This window comes from Ambystoma mexicanum, chromosome 5q (genome assembly GCF_040938575.1).
Source record: "Ambystoma mexicanum isolate Mex_15411 chromosome 5q, UKY_AmexF1_1, whole genome shotgun sequence".
NCBI lineage: Eukaryota > Metazoa > Chordata > Amphibia > Caudata > Ambystomatidae > Ambystoma > Ambystoma mexicanum.
Window position 1 is genome coordinate 1,341,478,732 of NC_090933.1, and position 25,199 is coordinate 1,341,503,930.

The 25,199-nt window shown below is 48.0% G+C and overlaps 1 protein-coding gene across 3 annotated transcripts in view; it reads left to right on the plus strand.

The window, feature by feature from the left end:
• Window positions 1-284: 284 nt before the first annotated feature.
• The window catches only part of PARP10 (poly(ADP-ribose) polymerase family member 10), a 453,575-nt gene continuing 428,660 nt past the window's right edge, over window positions 285-25,199 (plus strand). Inside the window, exons 1-2 of one of the 3 annotated variants that reach the window (XM_069621970.1) lie at window positions 285-535; window positions 20,335-20,526. In XM_069621970.1, coding sequence (XP_069478071.1) covers window positions 469-535; window positions 20,335-20,526 — 259 coding nt within the window. In that variant the 5' untranslated portion in view covers window positions 285-468. Of the gene's footprint in view, window positions 536-17,469; window positions 17,581-20,334; window positions 20,527-25,199 lie in introns of those variants that run through there. The other 2 variants (XM_069621969.1, XM_069621968.1) reach the window with 2 other exon arrangements.

Below are 25,199 nucleotides of genomic sequence, written 5' to 3' on the forward strand. Positions count from 1 at the left end.
TGTCTGAGATGCATTCTCTTGAGGCCTCCCCTCTCCTAGGCTCCTCCCCTCTGTCATGGTCGCATTTTCTTCAGGCCTCCGAGGCTCCTCCCCTCTCCGTTAGTCCCTCCCTCTCTGTCACGTTCGCATTCTCTTCCCTCCCCTCTCCTCGGCTCCTCCCCTCTGTGTCAGAGATGCATTCTCTTGAGGCCTCCGTTCGGCTCCTCCCCTCTGTGTCTGAGATGCATTCTCCTGAGGCCTCCCCTCTCCTAGGCTCCTCCCCTCTGCTAGGCTCCTCCCTCGCGTGCAGCCCCGCCCCCTCCCGGGGAAGTTCCCGGAGTTTCACTTTCGTTGCTGCTGGCTGGCTCCGTCCGTGGCCTGCCTGGCTTCCGGGATGGGAAGCACTTGCTCCGGCAGTGGCAGCAGCAGCAGCAGCAGCGCGGCGCGCGGGGCCCTGTGAGCGGACGCTGCCGCACGTCGAGGTATGCAATGCGCGCAGGCCGCGGCTCAGCGGGGAGTGCTGACGCCGCTCCCTGGGCTGCCTCCGGCCGGTCAGGTGTGTGTCCCGGGCGGGGGGGCGGGGTGACGGGGAGGGTGCAGAGGCGGCTGCTCGGGCCGCTCGGCCCGTGCCTCCTGTCCGGTGTGGCGACACGCTGCGCTCAGCCTCGGGTGCCAGTGCAGCGTGTCTGCAGACACGACCTTTATACCTCTATAGGAGACACAGAAATATCACAAGGTACAATAGCGGTGCAGGCAAAGATAACTATCCAGCCTGAACTCTCATTCCCACTCCTCCTTCTACTCTGCCCTTAAAGGAACCCCTTCCTGGGGTAGCCTCCTAACCAGGACTGATATCTGCAAGAGGAACTCACAGGACACCCCCACCCCTCCCCCTTGTTACATCTGCATATTTAAGTAACTTTGGGTCTCACCCTAAGTTACTAGGGGAATCCAGACGTGGACCCCTTGCTCACTATTCTTAGAGAGGCACAGATCCACCCTACTGATGAGGTCCAACCAGACCGAAACATGTGTCTGGGGATGCTGTTGGTACTCTTGTTCAGAGGAGAATTGCCTCGCATTTCGGTGCTGGACTGCCCCAGGGCAGGACAAGGACTGATATGTTTGGGATATTTCTTCTCTGTGAAAGATAGTGAGCTAAAGACTCTGGGTAAGTCTCTCATAACCAGGACTAATGTCTGGCAGAGAGACTCCCAGGACCCCCCTTGTCAATTTGCATATTCAAGTAACTTTGGGTCTCACCCTAAGTTACTAGGGGAATCCAGACGTGGACCCCTTGCTCACTATTCTTAGAGAGGCACAGCTCCTCCCTACCGATGAGGTCCAACCAGACCGAAACACATGTCTGGGGATGCTGTTGGTACTCTTGTTCAGAGGAGAATTGCCTAGCATTTCGGTGCTGGACTGCCCCAGGGCAGGACAAGGACTGATATGTTTGGGATATTTCTTCTCTGTGAAAGATAGTGAGCTAAAGACTCTGGGTAAGTCTCTCGTAAATAGGACTAATGTCAGGCAGAGGGTCCCCCAGGACCACCACCCCCCCCTTGTTATTAACATAATTAACATCTACATTCTGATCCATACAGCAAGCATGGAATACTTTTTTGTAATATTTAACAAGTGGTAGGATGGAGAAACGCCCACATTTGAAATCATTTTTATTTTTTTTAGATGGGCAGCATAAGACGTCCAGGACACATTTAATTGCAAATATTAATCCCTGCAATTGTTGCTTTGTTGAAACACTGAGCCTAGATGCTCCCATTTTTCTTCCACAAGCAGTTTGTAAGAATCTATGTTGTCTTGACAACATTTCAGGACCTTGGATTCAGACGCATTAACCTCAAGCTCCAAACCCCAAAAGAGAATTAAGCGAAGGTTGCAGACCAGTTGGAATCCTCCATTGTCTGCATGCATTATATGTTGAATTGTATGGGTACCCAGTAGAGATGGAAAGCTGTTGGTATGATATGATATGATAAGGCATTTGTAACGCGCCTATACACAAGTGTTTCAAGGCGCGACGAGGCAGAGGGGGGGCACAAGGGGAGACAGACAACGATCTTACTAGGCCAGGTGTCATTCAGATCGTGCAAGTGCAAGGGTAGAGGGGAAGGGAAAAGTGCATGGGGGAAGGGAGAGGGGAAAGTGCAGTACAGGGTTATAAGCATACAGCATACAGGATAAATAACAAGGGCCAGCTGGTGGCAAGTGCGAGGTAAGTGCAGACAAGTGCTGGGAAGGGGGGCTGTATGGATACAGACACAGTCCCGTAGTGCAGGGGTTGCCGTGGAGGCAGTGCAGGGGAGAGTGGCTGGGCCGAGAACGGTGAATGGCCCAGTTGCAGATTCAGTGCAGTTTCAGTAGTATTAGCAGGGGAGAGGGGGAGAGAAAGCGGAGGCAAAGAGGAAGGTTTTGAGGTGCTTCCGGAACCGGAGGTGGTTCTCCTCAAGTTTCAGGGAGGTAGGAAGGCTGTTCCAGAGGGAGGCCCCTGCAGTGGAAAGAGATCTGCCCCCAACTCGTTGTTTGGAGAAGCGGCTGACCCTGAGGGAGTTGGAGGCGGATGAGCGAAGAGCTCGAGAAGGAAGATATTTAGGAAGAGAGAGTTGAAGGTATTTTGGCCCAAGGCCCCAGACGGCCTTGTGGACAATGCAGAGGGTTTTGAACTTGATCCTCGCAGTCACTGGGAGCCAGTGTAGTGATTTCAGTCCTGGAGAGATACGGTCCCTGGGCTTGAGGCCAAGGACAAGTCTTGCAGTCCTGTTCTGGATGAGTTGCAAAGGGCGGAGAGTAGAGGCGGGCAGATTTAGAGGCTGTTACAGTAGTCCAGCTTAGAGAGAACCAGGGCTCTAGAGACAGTGAGCTTCTGGGGGGAGGAGAGGAAAGGAAGGATACCTCTGAGGAGGTGTAGCTGGTAGTGTGACTTCTTAGATACGTCGGATATGTGAGGAGAGAAGGAGAGTGTGGAGTCGAAGATGACCCCAAGGTTTTTTGCCTTGCAGGTAGGAGTAGGAAGAGGGCCCAGAGAGGCCGGCCAGAGAGCAGCAGGGAAGGAGGGAGTGGGAGTGCCGATGAGTAGAATAACAGTCTTACTGGCATTAAGGCAGAGGTCGTTGGCGGCACACCATTCCTGGATAGCAGAAAGACAGTCAAGAGATGAGGGAAGGAAAAGAGGAGGCCGAGGGTAGCCTGAAAATGAGTTGGGTATCATCCGCATAGCACTGAAAGTAGGGGCAGAGAGCGGCGATGTGGTGGGCGAGAAGTGCCAGATACTGGTTGAACAGCCAGGGAGAGAGGTTAGATCCCTGGGGGACACCACAGGTAGAGAAGAAGATGTCAGAGAGGAAAGACCCCAGTTGGACCTGGGAGGGTCGATTTGAGAGGAAAGAGGTCAGCCACGTCAGAGCCTGACCAGTGATACCGAGGTTGTCACGGAGACGTGTCTGGGGATGCTGTTGGTACTCTTGTTCAGAGGAGAATTGCCTAGTATTTCAGTGCTGGACTGCCCCAGGGCAGGACAAAGACTGATATGTTTGGGATATTTCTTCTCTGTGAAAGATAGTGAGCTAAAGACTCTGGGTAAGTCTCTCGCAACCAGGACTAATGTCAGGCAGAGGGTCCCCCAGGACCACCACCCGCCCTTGTTATTAACATAATTAACATCTACATTCTGATCCATACAGCAAGCATGGAATTCGTTTTTGTAATATTTAACAAGTGGTAGGATGGAGAAACGCCCACATTTGAAATCATTTTTATTTTTTTTAGATGGGCAGCATAAGACGTCCAGGACACATTTAATTGCAAATATTAATCCCTGCAATTGTTGCTTTGTTGAAACACGGAGCCTAGATGCTCCCATTTTTCTTCCACAAGCAGTTTGTAAGAATCTATGTTGTCTTGACAACATTTCAGGACCTTGGATTCAGACGCATTAACCTCAAGCTCCAAACCCCAAAAGAGAATTAAGCGAAGGTTGCAGACCAGTTGGAGTCCTCCATTGTCTGCATGCATTATATGTTGAATTGTATGGGTACCCAGTAGAGATGGAAAGCTGTTGGTATTGACAAATGACGGATCTGCAATGTAAATCATGCTGGTGCCAAGTCGCACCCTTGGTGCTGCCCTCGATGGGCAAAGATTGTGTCCGTTAAATGTCCAGACACACTGTTTAAGGCTATGGTGTTACCTCTTGGGTGTGCAGACATACTGTATTCACCTCAGGAGTTAGAATGGTTTGTCGGGTAAGTTTCCCGCCCCTGATGTGTGTACACACAGTCTGCCTTGGCTCTGGTGATGGGATGAATTGTGTCCATCACAGAAGATCCCTGACATGCTCATACAGATTATTAGTGGTGCTGCCTCTCAGGTGTGCAGACACACTGAATTAGGCTCTTGTGACTCATCCCTCTTATGACTGTAAAAAATCAAGATGCTCTTCCAATTGTAGATGTAATGCCTACAACAGGTATTTTGTTTTTTCACACAGATCTATAAAGTACTGCACATTGACATTGGCGCTATCGGCTGACATGCGACGCTCCCTGTGCCCCAAAAGGAGATCCTTTGTCATTGTAATGGGCTTTAGGGGACTTCCCTCAACCCTTCCTGTTTGACAGCCTAAACATTTCGCAGAAACTGATTGGCAAAACGATCTAACATACGTCATAGAACTGGGGGCTGACAACTGCTTCTTTCCCTGATCAACCTAAACACTAAGATCCTCCAAGAAATGTATTGGTATATTCGACCACCATAACTAGTTAAACAATAACTTGCCACACCACCATCCCTTTACACAACCAAACACACTTTGTGGACACGCAGAGAGGACACATGAGCTCTCCTTCAGATTACTAACGAGATGCAATCTGTGTTATGAAGGCTGTGTACCGCTAAGACAAGGAACAAACTTCTAACAAGGAAGCATGGCACCCAGATGCGCCCAACCTATAGCTGCGAAATGTATTTTTTGCTTAGTGATGTTGCATTGGTATGAACTAATAACAAGCAAGCACTTCTGATGTGAGAGACTGCAGCATGCTGGATAGGTTCTAGATGGGCCTGGGAAGAGACAAGAAGAGCATTGCCACATCGAAGTGGGAAAGGAGTAAGGCTTGGAAGAGCGTTCCGAAGTCTGTAGCGACAGTTCAGGGCATGAATTTGCAAATGGGAGAGAGACAGTACCAGGAAATATCTCTGTGATGAAACATAGGGACGTTGCAGTAGATATGAGCTAAGGAGAGCAGTCCTTAACCACGTTTCATTAACACACATTCTGTTTTTTTAGTGAATTTATTAGCACTCTGAGGAAGATGAATCGTGTCTTATTCAGCTTTATTTTTAGTTGGATTCTTTTCCCTGCATTCTTGAATAAGTGTGAGGCTGAGGTTAAGTGGGTGGATGTTGTTGACAGAACTGACCTTTAGCTAGAGCTGGGTGTTGGCCTATTGGTGGATCTTCTGTCAAAGTTAGCGAGAAGTTGTCCCATGTAGTTCTATGTAGAGTCTGCCGATGACTGGGGATAGCATGCGCCCTTCTCCCCATCAGAATGGGATGGCGTCTGTCCATGAATTAGTAGGCATACATTCCTAGAACTGAGTCGTGGAATTCCACGCAGGTAGAAAGTATATGGACTATACGGACAACTACTACTGCTCAATTGGATCAAAGATAGCTGATGGGTTCAGCAAAACTAGTTGACTGAGTACACCGTTTATCTATGACGAGGACGGCATTGCCTACAATCTGGACGGTGGTGTTGCATCTTGACCCCAACCCATGATCGTTGCTCTAAATAAGGTTGTGTGTGGAGATCTTTTTGGACAACTACAGGGTGCCTGTGTTTTTTTAAATATATATATCTCTAGCATTGGATCTTTCATAGATAAACATGCTGTGAATATTCCCCATCTTCTGGGTGGGAATCCCCGGTTACCTATTTTATAATGTATTTCATTAATGAAAATCTTTGACACCTTGAGTGTTCCTATCCACGTTCTTGTGGGTGCTTTTGGTCCCTACCAATGGGACGTCAAATGTATAGCTCCGCCCCAGCAGCTTCCCCTCAGATTTCAACAGTCTTCTTTACTGGTAGGAATCCTCGTGTTCATCTCTCTTAGAGAGAGAAATTCTTTCAGCCTACAACATTACCCTAATTCTACAAAATATACAGATAAATTAGGGTTTTACTTTAAATACACGATGACGAAATAAGTCTACGAGGGGGACAGGCATGGATTGCATATTCTGCGTGGTCTAATAGCACAGCAAGTAGAGCGCTTGCTTTGACATCTGAGCAGAGCCTGCTGACCCAGGTTCGAATCCCGGCAGGGCCAAATTCAGCCTTTCATCCTTCCGAGGTCGATAAATGAGCACCACACACCATGGTAAGCAGCGCTTAGATGCTTGAGAGTTTGTAGTGCTATATAAATGCTCATTATTATTATTATTATTATTATTGATATTATTCATCAGAGGACGGCAAAATGTACCTGGGTGTTTCGCATTAAAACCCTCAAGAACAGAAAGCGCTGCCGTATCTGCTGGTAAAACGAAGGTACCTATCGTGCCTCAGAAGTGGGTTTCATGAGAGGAGTGTCGGAGCTAAAACTCCTACTGAGAAGCGTCCCCTTTTTGCCACAGTCCAGGTCAGAAGAAAGACCTATCCAAAGACAAAAAAACACAGGAGAAAGATTCCCCAAAAAAGGTGAGCTCTCAAATACACCAAATCAAAGGGCAAAGTTGTCGACGGGACAGTCCATCTGTCTCCCTCACAAAAGGCGCCAGTCGGCCCAAAGAGCTCGCAGTCCAGTGCCAAGCCGCCGTCTGGGGGAGAAGGTGAAACCGGGCCTAAAACTCGCCCGTACACGGCCAAATCATCGATGAAAAGAAAAAAGGCACTCCTAGCGGTAACGTCCAGCGGTCGATCGTCGTCAGATCTTCCACTTAGCAAAGGCTTCTAGCAAAGGCTTCTATCAGCCAACAGGAGCGTCAACGATGCTGTCATCGTTGAAATCAAACTCGCAGACGAGGGAAAAACATAAGAGCCAGTTGTCGACTGCAGAGAGCTCGTCGACGAAACACAAACAAAATATGGTTGTTGTCGATATCTCACTCGTCCATGGAACTCGGACAACTGTGTCGTGGTCTACCCACCATATCATCAAGACAGGGACACCAGTCTCCCACAAGGGGGGAGGAAGTGCACCAGGGCTACTGCAGGCCCCTCAACAGTCCTTTGGGGCAGTCAGTAGGGGTACCAGCAACATACCCCTTAATAAACCCACAATCTCTGCTGTCACTGCAAGTGTTGTCAACATTACAAAACCTTTTGGGAAAGCTGAACTCCAGGCTACCTCCTCTGCGTTTGGCCCCATTGCAGGAGCTCCATCAAGCAGCACTAGAGGGGCAAAGACCACCCCCTCCACAAACAGGTAAAGGGTGAGCATCCCGCCCCCAAGAGTGAGCAAAGCGTCCTCGCACACCACATAGGTCCCCCATCTCTGCCTAGACCACCTCCGCCATGCAGAACAAGCCCACTGCAAAGGGAACAAGAGGAAGGAGAGTTTACTGACACAGGCACTGACTCTAGGGATACCGATTCCACTACGACGCAATTGCAACATTGTGATGATACCTTGGATATGGATGATCTGGATCAGCCAGACCCACAAGACAGCCCAGCACAGCCGTCACCACCAGATGACACAGGGGCATTTTACTCCATGCTGTTCAGGGTGTGACAAGAATTCAGGTTGACACCGGCAGAATAACAGGACTGTTTTTCTTTTTTTTTACCACATGGGAAAGCGTTTGGCAGGAAGGGCTACAAACCCATAAGCACCATTTTACCGAACCAGCAATCGGGGGTAGGCTGGATAAAAAATTCAAGGCCCCCAACACTACGCCAAAATGCCTTGCATCCCAGCCCTTGCCAGAATCGGTGGTTTCTGCAGCAGCAAATCAAAAAGCACATTCACAGAAATGTGCCACCCCGCCAGACCGTGAAGTGCAAAAACTTGTCGCCTTCGGAAATAAGGCTTACCATTGGGGCAACGATGGTCAAGGCTGCCAACTCCCTTGGCATTGTGGCCCGCTTGTCTGGATGTTCTGAAGAGCAGTTTCCGTGCTTCTGGCAGTTCTAAAGCCAGACTGTTGGTCGTGGTTACAGCCAACATAATCAGAGTGGAGGTTAAGCTGAGAGATGGCTAGCTTTTCCAGTAGTTTGCCTAGCAAAGGAGTAATGGAATTTGGGCGATAGTTAGCCGGGCAAGAAGGATCAGCTGTGGGTTTCATGAGAAGAGGATACACAAGAGAGTGCTTTAGAGGGGAGGGGAAGACTCCCCAGGCTAAGGAGAGGTTGCAGAAATCGGCCAGGGCAGGAGTGAGGATGTCAATGTGGTCCTTTATGGTTTTAGAAGAACAGGGATGCACCTGTTTTAACAAGACTTTCATAGATCAGACTTGTCTAGTGACCTTGTCAGGGGAGAAAAGTGGAAAGGTGGAGAAAGAGGGTGCGGGGCTGATGAAGGGTCTGAGCTCACAGAAGGAGGAGAGGAGGGAAAGGGGAGGAGAGGGTGGACATGATGTTCTTTGTTTTGGAGATGAAGTGAGTGGCAAGGGCTGTGAAAAGGGCCTGGGAGGTGACAGGAAGGGTAGAGACTGCAGCAGAGTTGGCCAGCTCCTTGCAGATTTTAGAGTTCGGCTGAGTTGTTAGATGCCACAGAGACACAATCTTGGATGTGGGCTCTCTTCTTGGTGTGGGCAGAGAGTCGGTATTGCATTTTGAGCAGGCGACAGGCCAGTTTGTCAGAGGATGAACAAGAAGTCCTCCATTTCCTCTCAGTTGCCTTACACTTACGTTTAAGTGTAGCTAGGTCAGAGTCATACCAAGAATTGCACTTGACTTTGGGCTTCAAACGGACCCTCATGACAGGGGCAAAAGCATCAAGAGTATCGGAAATAGAAGAGTAGAGTATAGACGGGGCTGCGTCAGGATGTGAGTCAGCCAAAGGTGGAGGGGGGAGAGAAGGTGGCAGAGAAAGCCTCCAATGACACACGCTTCATGGACCGGATGTCAAAGAAGGTAGATGGCAGTGTTGGGACAATCTTGGCCTGATGGGCAGAGACTGAGAGATGAGGAGCAGAGGGAGTGATTGCTCCAGGAGAGAGGAGTTGTCAGAGGGTTCGAAAGGGGTGGGGGTCAGAAGAGATCAAGACAACAAGTGTGTGCCCTGCAGAGTGAGTCAGGCCAGAGGGGACGACAGAGTCACAGAGGTCAAGGAAGAGTACAGAGGAGGAACAAAGAGTGTCAAGATGGATATTAAGGTCATCAAGAAGGAGGAGTTGGGTGGTTGAGGCCAGGAGGGAAGAGGAGAGGTCCGCCCACTCGGAGAGAAAAGAGGTGATCTAACCAGACGGTCGGTAGATAGTAGCCACAGTAAGATAATGGATAGGAGAGAGAGAGAGGGGGGGGGAGACCCTGCAGACAAGGCATTCAAAAGAGGATTATGTCTGCGTAGGAATGATCCAATCAGGTAAGTTCAGGGCTACACCCCCTCTGTATCGGGTGGATCTGGGTTCGGGGAGTATCTTGTAGCCATTGGGGAGGAGAGTGTCAAAGCTTGTGACAGAGCTGGCCGTGAACCATGTCTCAGTGAGACCGAGGACATCGAGGTCAAGTTCTTCCAAGAGGTGGTAGATGTCAGAGCAGTGTTTGACAGCAGAGCAAGGGTTGAGTGGCTAGATGAAGGAGGTTGCCAGCCTTAAAGACCTTCCAGGAGGGGAACTAATCGGAGGTATGCCCTGGAGAGTTGAAGGAGCCTGAGGTGGGGCAGAGGAGGAGGAAGAGAAGGCAAGGTAGCCAAGGGGGGAGACGAGGCGACAGCAGGAGACAAAAGGAAATTGATGAGGCGAGGGAAACGCCTGTCAAAGCGGAGGAGATTGGCCTGAGGGCCTTGGACCATGACGGTGTCATTAATGTAGATATGAATGATGACTTTAGAGGAGTCGAAGGGAGCCATGAGAGCTTCCCATCGGGTGCCACAATTAATGGAAGAGGAGGAGACAGTACAGAGCACTGAGATCACATGAAGAGTCCATAGATCTGGCTAAGGAACATCAAAGAGGATATCGGTGAGTGTCTGGCATAAGCGCTGGAATAGGTGTCAGCAATAGGGAGACAAGGGTTGGTGGCCAAGATATCCTTTTTGAACTTCTTCCTACCAGACTTAATGAGAAGGGAAGGATAGTCAATGGAGAAGCACTTGGAAAAGATGGGAGAAACCAAAAGTGCCATGGGAGTGGTAGCGTGAAAACAGGGGAGAAAGATAGGGAAGGCAAGTAAGAGTGGAACAAAGAGATCATTGAAGTCACTGGGTCACAAAGTTACAGAGAGAACAATTACAAGCCAAGTGCAGAGCAGGTTATCAGAGTACAGCAAGATTAAACCTTTAAGCCAAAAAGCAAAAACTGCAAGATATGACTTTTAAACCAAAAAACAAAAACGGCAAGAGTTTACAATTGGGTTCAGAGGCAAGCAAAGGGTCAAAAACGCAATACAATTCAGAGTCTGAACATGGGAGGAACAAATAGAGAGGGAGAGTGAAAGTCAAAAGGGGGTAGGAGGGATTCCAGAAAGGATGGAACTAACCCATGGTTAAGGAGGTGAGAATGGCAAGGCAGTCCGGATTTCTTAAGAGGACTGTGGTGGCAACATCATTGAAAGGTCTTGTGCTAGTGTGCTGCAAGGACCCCAGTAAGCGTTCTGGTAGCGGACAGGGAGCAGACAGGGGCCTTAGGACTGGGCCTTTTGTGAGGGGGCCGGCTAAAGGGAAATGGAGAATTATAATTGATGTCCCTTTATGCTTCAACCACACTGCCCTGTGCAAGTAGTGTGAAACACTCAGAATAATAGAATGCTACCATGTGTGAGGGAATGGTGTGTGCGCAGGCCTGGGGAAGAGGTGTAGGCATTTCGGCATAAGTGGGTGACAATGTGTAAATGTGCTTGTCTGCCGGTGTAGGCATATCTGACAAGCTGCCAACCTGTGTAACCCACATTGGTTTATGTGGCAGCTAACAAATGGTCAACATATTTAGGCATGAATTTCTGCTGTTTCTAGTTATGTTGGAACAAAGTTTAATGGAGTCATTCATGGATGCTCATTGGAGACATAATAAACATTATCTACAATATTTCTGCCCTGTATGATGGCATAGCTACTGCGTTGCCCCTGATAAAGTCTGTTCTTCTTTCTAACCCAGTGTCATTTAATGGAACCAACATGCATTTCTGTTGCACAGAATGGCAAGTGCTGCCTTTCATTTCGGAACGATGCAAAAAAATAAAAACTACCCTTTGTATGCTGCAGCTATATACCTGCAATGTAAACCACCAAATCAATTATATGCATGGTCTTCATATCAAGAGCAAGCATGTGGCCCAGTGTGGTTACTTAAGGCAACTTATCATATTTTAGCCTGGTTTGCAGCTTCTAGTCCTCGTAGCATTATTGGAATTTGGATAATGCATAATTTTACCAGTCTTTACAGATCTTCGGGCCCTTTTGTTAAATAGGCTGGCAGTCACACATTATTTGCCACTGTGCATGTCACCAAGACACTTTAGGTGATATATGCATGAAATTAAATACAACTTCAAATGTTATTCCAGCAAAGTTCAGAATTCATTTTTTTTCCCCCGATGTGTATGGCTGTGCCTATTTGGCAGGTTCATTGAGGTTCACAATTTGTGACATGCTGATCCTTTGACCAGTCCCCTCTGAAAGCTGAGACTTTGAGAGACACCAAGAGACAGAAAAGGAGATGCATGCATGGAGATGAGACAACAGTGGAAATGTATATAGAGATCGCAAACAGAAGCTGAGAGACGAGGAGCAAATGGATGCTCATTTATAAGAGTGGGAGATACCATCCGTGTTTAGAGAGCCAGAAAGTGACGTATGCACAAAGGTGAAAAAAGTGAGAAGAGTGCCCAGGTGTGTGCATGAAAGAGGCTAAGTGGGCACAAGCATGCTTTTTACAGTGACAGTTCTGGCATTTATTGTGGGCATACGCATCCTGAACATGTTGTAAAATGCCCCTGCCTACCAATTGTGTAATGGCATCTATTGGAATTTTTCATCCGTTACCATACAGAACGGATTGTAGCTTGTGTGGTGTTTTATACAATTTTGTAGTAGGGCAAGGATAGAGTTACAGGTATGCCCCTGTTGACGTCCTGTGTACTCTGCATCAGCCACTAGATGGCAGACTATGCAAATCATGTGACTATAAGCCGATACAAACTCTAGAAAGATGATTACTGGTAATTAATATTTGTCATGTGTATCATTCCCAATTCCTTATTTTTGAAAATGCCCTCGACAGGTGGTCCTAGGTTGCTTTGGGCACCTTCTCTATGCCAGTAGCTCAAACAAATTTTCTGGAAAAATGTACGTTCCTCCACTAGAAAACGTCACCAGCTGCCACTGACCCTCTCGTACTCTTTTTGCATTTAGTTGTAAGGATTGGCAATATTTAGTATAGGCCCTTTTATTTGGCAAGACGCCAGTAGGACTGCCTTATTATTATTTAATGGTCGTAGCTTGCTCCTATCTTAGATTTAGGTTTAGATGAGGTGTTTTTCCAACCGATCTATACAGTTTAATAAAACATCCCTTAACTGTGATCACTTGTCTGTCTTTACTGTTGCCACCATGAGTTTCTTACAGGATGTCGGTAGGTAATGACTCCAGGAGAAGGTTGAGATCAGGGAAGGAGTTGTTGAGAGGACCATGGGGTTAATGGAGAGCCAGAACGGTGAGAGGAGCAGGAGCGAGGCGTTGAATAGAGATGTCAGATGGGGGTAGTGTTTAGGGCCTTACCGATCAGGATCCCCACACTGCCACCCTTCCCAGTGGCTTGGGAAGGCAGCAGAGTCAGTGTGGAGAGCTGCTACAGTAGCAGAGACATGAGGGTTGACCAGGTTTCTATGATGGCAATGGTTCTTGTATAGTGCAACATTCGCCAGAGAGCATCTTGGTGCTCTTTACAGAGCAGTGAAGAAATAGCCTAGAAAAAAAAAGCTTTTAGAAAAACCAAATGAGATGGAGGTAAAGAATTCCAGAGAACTATCGCAGCTACTGAGAAAGTGGCCACCAATGCGGCTGTATCTGACCGCAGAGCTCGGCTCAGGATGTAAGGTGAAGATTTCGCCATAAGGTATTCCACCCCTTGGCCATAGAAAGCTCGATGGACCAAACAAAAGGGCCTTAAACGTTTGGCAACTGGCAGCCAATGAAGTTTGCGGAGAACAGAGGAAATGGAACAGCCACAAGGCACGCAGCAGCATTCTGGAGGACTTGCAGGTGACGAAGTATATAAGCAGGTTGCCCTAGATACAAAGCATTACAGTAGTCCAAAGAGAACAATAACAAGAGCAGAAATGACAAGAGTCCCGGAGATGCTCCCGAATATAGGGGATAACCCGGCGCAAAAGCCTCAGCTGGAAAGGGCTGCGTTGACACAGAGAGCTGACTTGTGACTCCATGGACAAGGATGCAGTGAGTTTAACCCCAATGTCCTTAACCATTGAGACGACTAAGGGAAGGGGCCCAGAGAGGTCGGCCAGAAGGACGGCGTCCGAAGAGAGGCAGCAGTGGGAGGGCCACCACTAGAACCTCCGTATTATCACTGTTCAGCTTGAGCCAATTGGAACTCATTCTCCCACAGCCTCCAGGCAGGCACGGAATCTGGCAGCTGACTCGGGGCTGGAGCGATCCAGACAAACTAGGATATGCATGTAGTCAGCATAAGAATAACGGAGGAAGCAGTGAGGGAATATCAGTTTGGTCGGAGGCTGAAAGTTGATGTTGAATCTTACCGGGAGATGGCGGTCCCTTGGGGGACCCGACAGGTTATAGCCGTAGAGTAGAAGGGGGGGAGTGAGAACTTGCCAACTTTCAGAGAGAAAGGAAGAAAATCAATTGGTGACGGTGCCTGTGAGGCCTGCCCCTCCCAGGCAGTCTAGCAGGACTCCATGATCAATGGTATCAAAGGCGGCTGACTGGTCAAATCGAATCCGAGCAATGACACCGCTTGTCATGAGTGCGTGCCATGTCATCCATGACCGAGACCAGGACACTCTCGGTCCCGCGCCCTGGGCGGAACCCTGACTGTGAAGGTTGGAAAAAAGGAAGATTCCTCAAGAAAAGAGGGGAGTAGAGGACAGATCAAAGATTCAAGAAGTCTCATCGGGAAAGGGGCGGTATGTTAAGGGTGATTATAGTGAGGTGGTTAGTGATGTAGAAAGCCTTATTGCAGAGTGCATTCCAGAGGCAAAGTGAAGGTGTTAGGAGGTAGGGGAACAGGAGCAGGAGTAATTTGATAGGTCATGGGTGGTGGCGATTTCGGAGATCTTGGGGGAGCCAGGACCGTCTTGCTAGAGGGGTGAGGGGGAGTAAGGAGGGAGATGGTGAGGCAGACGTTAGACCGATTCAAAGTGCCTGACCGGAGAGGGGGAGGAGGAAAAAAAGTCATTGGAACCCAACTTGGAAATCATTATAGTAGCAACCCTTAGGAAGTGCCAGCTGGAGTAAGGTAGATAAGGCTATGTCCTTTAGGTCTGCCTTGAAAGACTAGGCTACAACCAGACAATAGGGATTAGCTATCCATAGTCTTTGCATCACATTCTGTTGGGGAGTTGGGATGCCTGGGCTAGAGTGGAGGGGAGCCCATGGGGAAGGTCGAGGGCCTTCCTTCCAACATTGAAATTGAAACCATGAAACTTACATTTGTGTCCTTCAGGTATTAAAGCTTTCTGGGACATTTGGTGGTTGCTGGTGTGAATATTGTTAACGGGGAAGCACCTTTCATCTATGGCGGAATTGCCTGAACCTACCACTTTTCTGGAAGATCATCTGCGCCTTAAATACTAGGAGTGAAGCTACCTTTCTGTTCCGATTGTATTGTTCCTGTAGATATGAGTGTATTGCTCTTCTCTGAAAAGTGCACGGAACTACCATAAATCACCAATGCAATTATAGAGCAAATACTACAACCCAAAAACAGACAGACACAATAACTCACAGCCACGCACACTTTAGAAGATAATCAGCTCTTTACGGCTATTTATTCAAAGATTACAAGTACATAGAAATAACTCATCATAAATTGCAGAAGAAGTAAAGAAGTCAAAAGAAATACATCACCGTGAGCGTAATTCTTGTCCTCGTCTCTTCCAAAAGCGGCTGGAAGACTCCGGGGGGGCAGCCAGGAAGAGAGTGCTACAGCTCACAGGAAGGCCAGACGGAGCGTCCTTCTCTGGCTAAAGTCTCACCTGACCCCTCCAGGTTTCCACCTATATAGGCACTCCAAAAAAAAGGAGTTAATTCTCGAACTTTCTGGAATTGCACCTAAGCAGTTGAGGGACAGCCGTCGGTTGCCAGCTGGGTCAATCGAGAGCTCCCCCCCAAGGAACGCAGGGCCTCCCTGCTCTAAAAACATGCTCCACGGAGAACAGTAGCAAGTCATAACATTAGCTTTTCCCAGCAGAAATGGCATTGACTACATACCTTGTCTCAGCACTGTGAATCTAACACTTCAGCAAAATGTGTGCAGCCTTTCACTGCGGAGTGAAGTAAATATCCAACGTGGCTCCGAGCACTCGCAGAATGCATTGTGCGCCCGCGCCATTTTAAACCAAGCATAAATTAAGCAGAACAATGAGGCCCTCAAATGTATGATCTGTCTGAGTGGAACTTCTTTTGTTTTAATTTATAGCTCTAAAAATACAGATCCCAGCCTCATAGAATAGGGATACCCTCCGCCCTCGTATATTCAGTGGGTATTTCATATCTGTGATTTAATAGTACTGGAATAGATATGCGCCAGTCATTCTCTCGCTCTACTTTCTCTCGATAGTATACTTATTAAAATGTTATTCTTCTCCTTTCTTGACCGCATATGATGTGGTAAGTAAGAATTGGGAGACTGGCAAGATGGCGTTTTGGGTAGCATAGTTCTTTTTATTTTAACGCAAAAACCTTTACTATCGCTATACTTTTCAGCCCTACTCTTAGAGAAAAATTGAGTCTAAAAGGGTGCTCATCAGGATGTCTTACAAAAAAAGTCTGCCGTCCTTAAAACCTATCCTAACCTGTTTCCACTTCTACCACTATACAACTAAAAAGAATCTGACTTAACCAAAAAGTCTTCTACTGAAATGATCACATTTCTACTCAAGGCACCAGCAAATACCTCTTCCAACATCTCCCTCCTGCGATTACTTATCAGTCCTTGGTTAGTCTCTATTTCTCCGTGGATGACCTGGGACTATGCACTATTCTGGGGTCCTCCTTCCTCTTTTGGAGCCTCCTGGTTCATAAGCCCAGACCAGGCCTCCTTCTTAGGCTACCCTCCAGGGAACCTCATGTGTATTTCTCCACCTCACTGCCTCCTGGTTTTTACACCTGTGTGCCTTGGAGCCCGTTGCTCGTATCCCGCTTTGGGGTTGGTTTGACTTTCCTGACCTCCGTCCGGTTCTTAGGTGGTCCTCTGGGTCAGCATTTGTCGGTTGACCCAGCTTCTCTATTCCGGCTTCTTCCAGCGGTTCCCCATATCACTCCCATTCATTAAAGGAGAACTCCAGTCTTTTGTGACCACTTGAGAGAAACTCCCCATGTCATTCAAATTATTCATATGTAATTGCAATAAATGTAAAAACAATTTGGGAAGTGATCCTCCAAATAATGTATACATGTTTAAGGATTTATTAAATATTCAGTAGGGCCCATGTTTGTTCACACATAATTCATAGCCCATTGTTCCTAAGCAGGAAAGGAACACTTGCGCCTCACAACCTTCTCTCATACATTACAGTGGTGGTACATTTTTGGGCACACTTGTATGGCTTTAATTTCAGAACAACTATCACTTTAAAGGTTGCTTAGAGCTACAAGGCCTATGAAGTACATAAACACAAAGGATGGGGGTGGCTCCATTAGCAATACATTGGGTAAATAACCAAATATATGTCTCTAATGAATTAAAGATGAAAAGGCGATGCGGGTGCAGGCTTGTTTGCTTAGAAGTGAAAATACTTGGAGATGGGTATAACAAAATCAATATTTATTCTTTACGTACAACAACGCTCAACTCATTGTATCGTATAGATGTATAAAGTATCATCGATAGAACCATTTTATTACTGCCTGTGGTAAATCTGCCAAATCCCCAAGCGACTGCTGCTGGTACGAGTGGCGGTAACTATGAAGGAGTATTTCTCAGGGAAGATTCTGTGGCCCTTGTGGGGAGGAAAACTGGCCTGCAAAGGTAGTGTCTCCTTGGACAGGTGTAGCCGATAACACTGCCTTCTTAACGAGCTTTGCTGGGTAGGGTAAACTTGAAATCCAATGATAGCTAGTGTGACGAATCTGAGGATGTTATCCTTTCTTCCCTAGGGGGCAGACCTTTCCCATCGGGCCAGGGCAGTGCATCCACAGTACAATAATCCCTCTGCGGGTGGAGGACCAAGGGAGGATCACATGGCATCGGAACTCTCCCATATGGAATTGGGTATGATTATTCTCGGGCAATGTGTGTTTTTTTTTACCCGCCTCGATAACCACAACCCCTTCTCCAACACCAAGTCCTTCCTCGCCCCTTTATAGGGAGAACTAATGTACTCTGTTGTAAGTTTTACCACCTTGATTCACTTGACCATCCAGAAATATCCAAGATTCCTAGGTATCTTACAGAGCAGAAACTCTCTACCTGCAGCCTTCTGGCGGATTTTCTTCAGCGGTTAGTTATGGCCTGGTTTGATTGCTGCTCGGGTGTTACCTGCTGCTGAAGACCGTCTGGGGCAGGGCTTGTAGACTCCTCGTCTCGGCAGGGGACATGGACACTCTGCAGGCTTGTGTCCTCTCCCTCTCGAGATTGCCGGTCCTCAAATTGGGGGGGGGGGGATCACCCCTAGTGGGATCATCCTTGAGCAGTGGGCATGGCGGGTTTACCTCCCTAGTCCCAAAGGGGGTGGCTTCCCCTTGGGGAAAGGGGACAAATTCCATGGATTCATCACAGGATATTGAACCTGTTCGGCTGAAAAGACCGTATCCCAGGTTGTCTGATGGTGGTGCCCTTTTGAGTTGCTTCGGTGATGGGGCAGGCATGTTAATTTGTCATGGGGGTGGGGTGGTGGTTACAGGCGTCAGTAAAGGGAAAATGCACAGTGTTTTTCGCAGATGTTCATTAATGGAAATAGTCTATGCAGTAATCCTTTCCCTAAAACCATGCCTCTACCCTATAATGCTCACCACTCTTTTTATATATTTTTTTAGCGCTTGTGAATAGGCGATCAACAAAGCGCTGAATCACAACCCTTACCCCATATCCGCAACAAGAGCCACAGAGGCTGAGACACCCGCGTGCATCCCTCCAGGAGACCGTGAATCCAAAGTCATGGGGTGACAGCGGGGAGAGCCTGTGAAAGAGCATGGTGTTGCATGACCCACGCTAGTATGTGCCAATAAACGGCTCTCTTCGTTACCCAGGCGAGTACTCGACCAGAGACTTGTGTTCAGTGCTACACCACCAGGCCCCTGAGAGGGGCCAGACTCACAACAGGGACTTACTGGGGACAACGACTGCCATGGGAAACCCCAACACAGACTGGGACACTGAACTAGCAGACCTGTCCTGGCCAACCATGTTAGCTCTGCAACAGGGAAAGTGTGCAGGACTTAGTGCCATTGTAGTGCTTTTTCCTGCACATACACACTCTGGGAGAGAAATGAGGAAAGTGGATTGGCTGGGGAAAGCTGGCCAATGGCAGGAAGAGAGGGAGTTGGTGGGGGTTAGGAGGGAACGTGGTATAAAGGAGGAGACGGGGAACGGGAAGAGGTGGGTTATCTGGATGATTTCAGAGGAGGAGAAGGAGGCTTGTCAAGAGACCAGCCGGAGGAAAGAGGAAGCAGTGTAGTGTGCAGGCCGTTCTTTCAGAAGGTAAGGTATGGGTTTAGTAGGTTCCAGGATACTGCAGTGTGCGTGCTTATGTGAGTGTTAAGGCCTGTATGTGAAGCGGTTAGTATGGATCTACGTGATCTGACCGCGGCTGATTTTCCAGCGGCCGGAAAGTTACAATGAGAAATGTGCGAACCACCAAAGGTTTGCACATTTCCCATGCGAACACACGTATACAACCCCTACATACCCACACCCACGACCCACACCCCCAACATGAACATACCCTACTTACCTTTTTCTTCACGCTGAGTCCCTGCTGTGCCAGTTCCCTTTCAAATCCGTGATCCGGACCGACGCAGCAGGGTCCTTTTTCTATTCTTATTTTTTTCCGGGTGTGCTGCGATTGTGTCCACTGCAACACCCTGCTCACTGTACCACACAGTATAGTGAGCGGGGTGTTGCAGCGGACACCCTCACAGCCCTCAATAAAAACCCTCAGACCTTCCTTGAACCTCAAGTGTGATTTGTGTGCCATCTTTGGCAAATGGGGCTTTGTACCCTGCGTACATCTTTGATGCTTTTTTCTGTTTTCTTTCAAATAGTCAAGTTCTTTGATGCCAAATACCCTGTAAAATTGAGGGCGGATTGTTTCACTGTTTATTTTATTTGCTTCTGCTTCTTATTTTGAGAAGGGCTGGGTGTGCAATGATGTCCTTTTTTATTTTTAAAATAGTGCTGTTATCCAAAGCCATGCAGAAGAGCAGTAATGACTGTCAAATGCACATGAAAAACTATGGTAACTAATATGCAACAACAAACCAGATAGGAAATCAAAGTAAGTCAGTGGATGGACATGCGCACTTGAATTATGTGTTCTTTTGAACATGATTCTTACAGTGTTTGCACAGTACATAATCCTAAATCCAATGGCATAGCATGCCAAGGTGTAGGTGCTAACACTTGGAAAGATCAGAAACAGTAAGGGCCATCGGGGGAGGAGGACATTATACATAAAACAGCCCCTGAGAAGAGATGACAGTAGAAAGATAAGTAGATGCGAAATCGTGGACACATTTAAAAACTATGAAAACAAAGTGGACCTCAAATCTAGAAGCTATGTGAGCTGTTTTATTTGGGAAAGAGACATCTGAAAAACAATCCAAGTTAAAAAAAAATACGAACAGTCGATTAAGTGATTGGAGATCACAGAACACAGCATTCTTATTTGAAACATTGTTGAATAAAAGTATTTTGGGGCGGGGTCCATCATGTGTCCTCTCCTCCCTACCCTTGCTTTGGGGGAGCTTGGAAGCACTGTGCCTACGAGCAATTGATACATGCCTGTTCTTTCTCACATCGACATAGGTGAGCATCGGAGCATGGCGGAGGAGGCTGACCGGGACATGGATACGGTGATGGTGGATGGAATCACCGATTTGATTGGCACAGACTTGCTACTGCTGTATTTTGAGAGTCGACGTCGCTCTTTTGGGGGTCCTATACGGTCTCACCGGCGGCAGGGGAAGACGGCAGTCCTAACCTTTGAAAACTCTGAGGGTAAGTTATCACTGAGTGCAGAGATTAGCAACTCTTCGCCCTACTGCTGACGTTTCACATGCAACGGTTTCTTTCAGTGCATGTTTCAATTATAAGAGTGTGTAATCGATTGAGGGTCATACACTAAGCATTAGAACAGGGAATATTTAACTGTATAGTAGATATGTGAACAAACCGGGCTCCTACTGGATATTTCACAGATTATGAAAGCTATATATAACAAATCAATCAAGTCTGCACACCATAACTCGACCGCATTGCGATAATTTATTACATTTCTACTAGTTTTAGTCAAATAACATTACATTTCATATGACAGGGGCAGAGTTAACTGAATTTGAAAATAAAGCAACACAATAGCTACCACATTAAACAAACAAGGGTGATGAGTCATACACACAGCTTTCATATCGCTCCCATTCATCAAAGGAGAACTCCATACTTTTGTGACCACTTGAGAGAAACTCCCCATTTCATTCAAATTATTCATATGTATTTGCACTAAATATAAAAACAATTTGGGAAGTGATCCTCCAAATAATGTATATATGTTTAAGGATTTATGAAATATTCAGTAGTGCCCATGTTAGTTCACATATGATTCATAGCCCATTGTTCCTAAGCAGGTAGGGCACCCTTGCGCCTCACAACCTTCTATCGTACATTATAGTGGTGGTACATTTTTGGGCACACTTGTATGGCTTTAATTTCAGAACAACTATCACTTTAAAGGTTGCTTAGAGCTACAAGGCCTATGAAGTACATAAACACAAAGGATGGGGGTGGCTCCATTAGCAATACATTGGGTAAATAACCAAATATATGTCTCTAATGAATTAAAGATGAAAAGGCGATGCGGGTGCAGGCTTGTTTGCTTAGAAGTGAAAATACTTGGAGATGGGTATAACAAAATCAATATTTATTCTTTACGTACAACAACGCTCAACTCATTGTATCGTATAGATGTATAAAGTATCATTGATAGAACCATTTTATTACTTCTGTGGTAAATGTGCCAAATCCCCAAGCGACTGCTGCCGGTACGAGTGGCGGTAACTATGAAGGAGTATTTCTCAGGGAAGATTCTGGGGCCCTTGTGGGGAGGAAAACTGGCCTGCAAAGGCAGTGTCTCCTTGGACAGGTGTAGCCGATAACACTGCCTTCTTAACAAGCTTTGCTGGGTAGGGTAAACTTGAAATTGAGTGATGGCTACTGTGACAAATCTGAGGATGTTGTCCCTTCTTCCCTAGGTGGAGACTTTTCCCATGGGGCCAGGGCAGTGCGTCCACAGTACAATAATCCCTCTGCGGGTGGAGGACCGAGGGAGGATCACATGGCATCCGAACCCCCCCTATGGAATTGGGTACGATCAGTCTCGGGGAACACGTTTTTTCCTCCCGCTCGATAACCCCCAACCCCTTCTCCAAAACCGTTTTTCCCTGCCCCTTTGTAGGGTGGAACTAATGTACTCTGTTGTAAGTTTTAACACCTTGATACTCTTGACCATCCTGAAATATCCAAGATTGCTAAGTATCTTGCTTCAGAGGCAAAAACTAGTACTGGGATAAGAGGATCACTAAGAGGAAACAAAGTGAGAGTTCTAGTTTATTTCGAGATGTCAATTGCCGGGATGGAAGCAGCTGACCAACGCATGAGTTCCAAAGGAACTACGCTGACGTGCCTGAGGGAGATGACCTCTTGAGAATGGGTCTTGGGAGAACAGGTCTTTCGAATGGATTGTGTCCTCCAACGTATTCCACATCTTTGACATGTAATGTCCACAGCTGTGTACTTCGGGGCTTTTTTCGGCAGAGGGCATCCTGCGTCGAGCCGATGCCCCTCGAAGGCCTCCGTTGAGGGTGACGTTACCGGATGTTATAAATAGGATGCACCGCACCCGTAGCCTCAGTTCCATTTTTTCCGCAAACGTGTTTGCTTCGGAGACTTGGCACGCCTCGTGTATTCCTCATGAATATGTCTTCGACCCCTCCGACTCCGCGGTCTGGCTTCAAGACTTGCCGGGACTGCAAGTCTAAGATGTCGTTTACCGACCCGCATCACGTTTGTTTGTGGTGCTTGGGCGAGAGTCACGACACCAATAACTGTTCCAAATGCCAGTCGCTGACTGCTAAGGCCTTGCAGGAACGTAAGGGAAAGCTAGGAGGATGGAGCCGCGAGGAAAGTGGGTTGTCCAACAAGTCCTTGACTGCGGAGGAATGGGCTGCCTTCAGGGAGTAGATGTTGGGAATTTTCCAATCGCAGGGCACAGTTCCGTCCGCGCCTTCTGCTGAAGCCGGCAAGCAACAATCTTGATCCGTGGCTCGTGCGCCTTCAGACTCTGGTCCTCGGTGCTATCCTCATCGGGAGCCTTCGAGGTCCAGTTCGGACAAGGCTCTGGATGGTCGCAAGAGACGTGCTTCCAGGTCTCAGTCCTCGTCCCCAGCGAGGGCTCAAGGCCTGGCGTCGGGGCCCTGTCCATCGGATACGGATGTCGAAGCTTTGCCTTTGTACCAGCCGTCGGCACCATTGTCGACATCTAAGTCATCGGCGCCCTCGACGCCTTCGGGGCCTTTTGGCCGAGAATTGCCGTTGGAGGTCCCTGGTACGGTGGATCCTCCAAGGAAGGCTACTTCCAAGTCTGTAAGGCCTCTTAAGGACTCCAGACCCTCGGCTGTCCCGAGACAGGACTTTTACCTCCCTCTGGATTTCATCTATGAGGAGGAGGAGGAGGAGGAGGAGAGGTCAGATTTAGAGTTTGACCCTGTTGAGCCTGATGAGGCTCCTGTCTTTTCAGGGTATAGTCAATTGAAAGAGTTAAGGCAATCTCTTCATGATGCCAGTGGCTTAGACACTTCCCTGAGGTGGAATTTGGCAGGCCTGAGCCTGGGGCTCATGCTGAGTCATCCTACAGGAGACTGATGGCTAGGGTCACGGAATTTCTTGGTTGGTCCACTCCTCCTGGGGCTTTTGTTCAGGATGACTTGACTGATATTTTGGATCAAGGTCCGTCCTTTGACCCGGTATTACCTTTTTCATTTGACCTTGCAGAAAAGGGTGGCGGCTGCTTGGCAGACTCCAGACTCTCTTCCGGCAGTTAACAAATCATTAACAAAAAAATATATCCCTTCCGGTAGTGACCCTGGTTACCTTTCATCTCACCCCACTCCCGAGAGTTTGGTGGGTCAGGCGGCTACGGCCATCTCGAGGCAGGCGGCGTACCCTACCATCCCTCCGGATAGGGACGACAAATGCTTCAATGGTTGGGCAAGTAAGGTGTTTTCTGCGGGGAGTATGGAGCTGAAATCGGCCAACTCCACTTGTGCCTTGGGAAGATTTTCATACACTCGAATTGGAATTGTGGCTGAGCATATTCGCGAGGTGGAAGAAAGGGAATGGTTCCTTGCTCTCTTGCAAGATGGCAAGGATGCCATGTGTGAATCCCGGGTTTTGACACGGCTGACGGAGTTAGCCAGTCCATGGCTGCTAGCACCGTTATATGCAGATTTACGTGGTTGCCGGGTTTTGCCCCGGATGTGCAAGCCCGTCTTTTGAAAATGCCTTTGATGGTGCGCATTTGTTTAGCAGCAAGGCTGACAAGAGCCTCGAGAGGTTGCAGACCTCAAAAGCTGCTGTGGTGGTCAAGGAAATGGAGGTGCCAAAGCCGCTCAGGCAGCTGCCTCTTTGCCTTCAGGCGCTGCCGCAGCCGCTCCAAGACAGTCATGAGGCCATGTCCCTTGGTTTGCCGGTTGGGGGCAGACTATCTCAACATCTCGAAGAATGGCGAGCTATTACTTCGGATGCGTGGGTTCTGGTTACAATAGCCCATGGCTACTGCCTTCCCTTCTTACAGCGGCCTCACTACAATCCACGTGGAATCTCTCTTCGAATATTCCAGATCCACTCCTTGTGCAGGAAATCCTGACCCTGCTAGAAAAAGGCGCTATAGAACTGGTGCCTGTAGCAGAGAGGAACAAGGGATGGTATTCCCCATATTTTATGATTCCAAAGAAAGACTGGAGATTGAGATCCATTTTGGATTTGCGTTGGTTGAACAAGCTTCTCAGGAAGGACAAGTTCAAGATGGTCACTCTTTCTCAAGTCCTCCAGGCCCTTCAACTTCAGGATTGGTTGGTGTCTCTGGACCTCAAGGATTACTCACTTTCATGTGCCGATCCATCCCGCGCACTGAAAGTAGTTGAGGTTTGCGGCTGGTGACTCGCACTTTCAGTTTCGGGTCCTGCCGTTCGGATTGACCTCCGCTCTGAGGGTCTTCACCACGCTAATGGTGGTGGTGGCAGCGTACCTCAGACGTGGGGGGATTCATGTTACCCCTACCTGGACGACTGACTGATCTGGGCGCTCTCTCCTGAGCAGGCGTTGGATCATCTCGGTCTCACCTGCCGCACTCTCCACAGGCTGGGCTTCTCCCTGAATTTCAAGAAGTCACATCTGACACCTTCCCAACAGCTCCAGTACTTTGGACTGTGTTACACACGTCCTTGAGGAAGTGCTCGTCTCCCAAGGTAAGGGCTCATCACATTGTGCAGATGATGGACAAGTTTCCACATGCCCAGAGTCTCCCAGCATTTGAATTCTTAAGGTTGCTCGGCCTCATGGAATCCTGCATTTTTCTGGTGCCAGAGGCCAGGCTGTGGATGAGATCCCTGCAATGG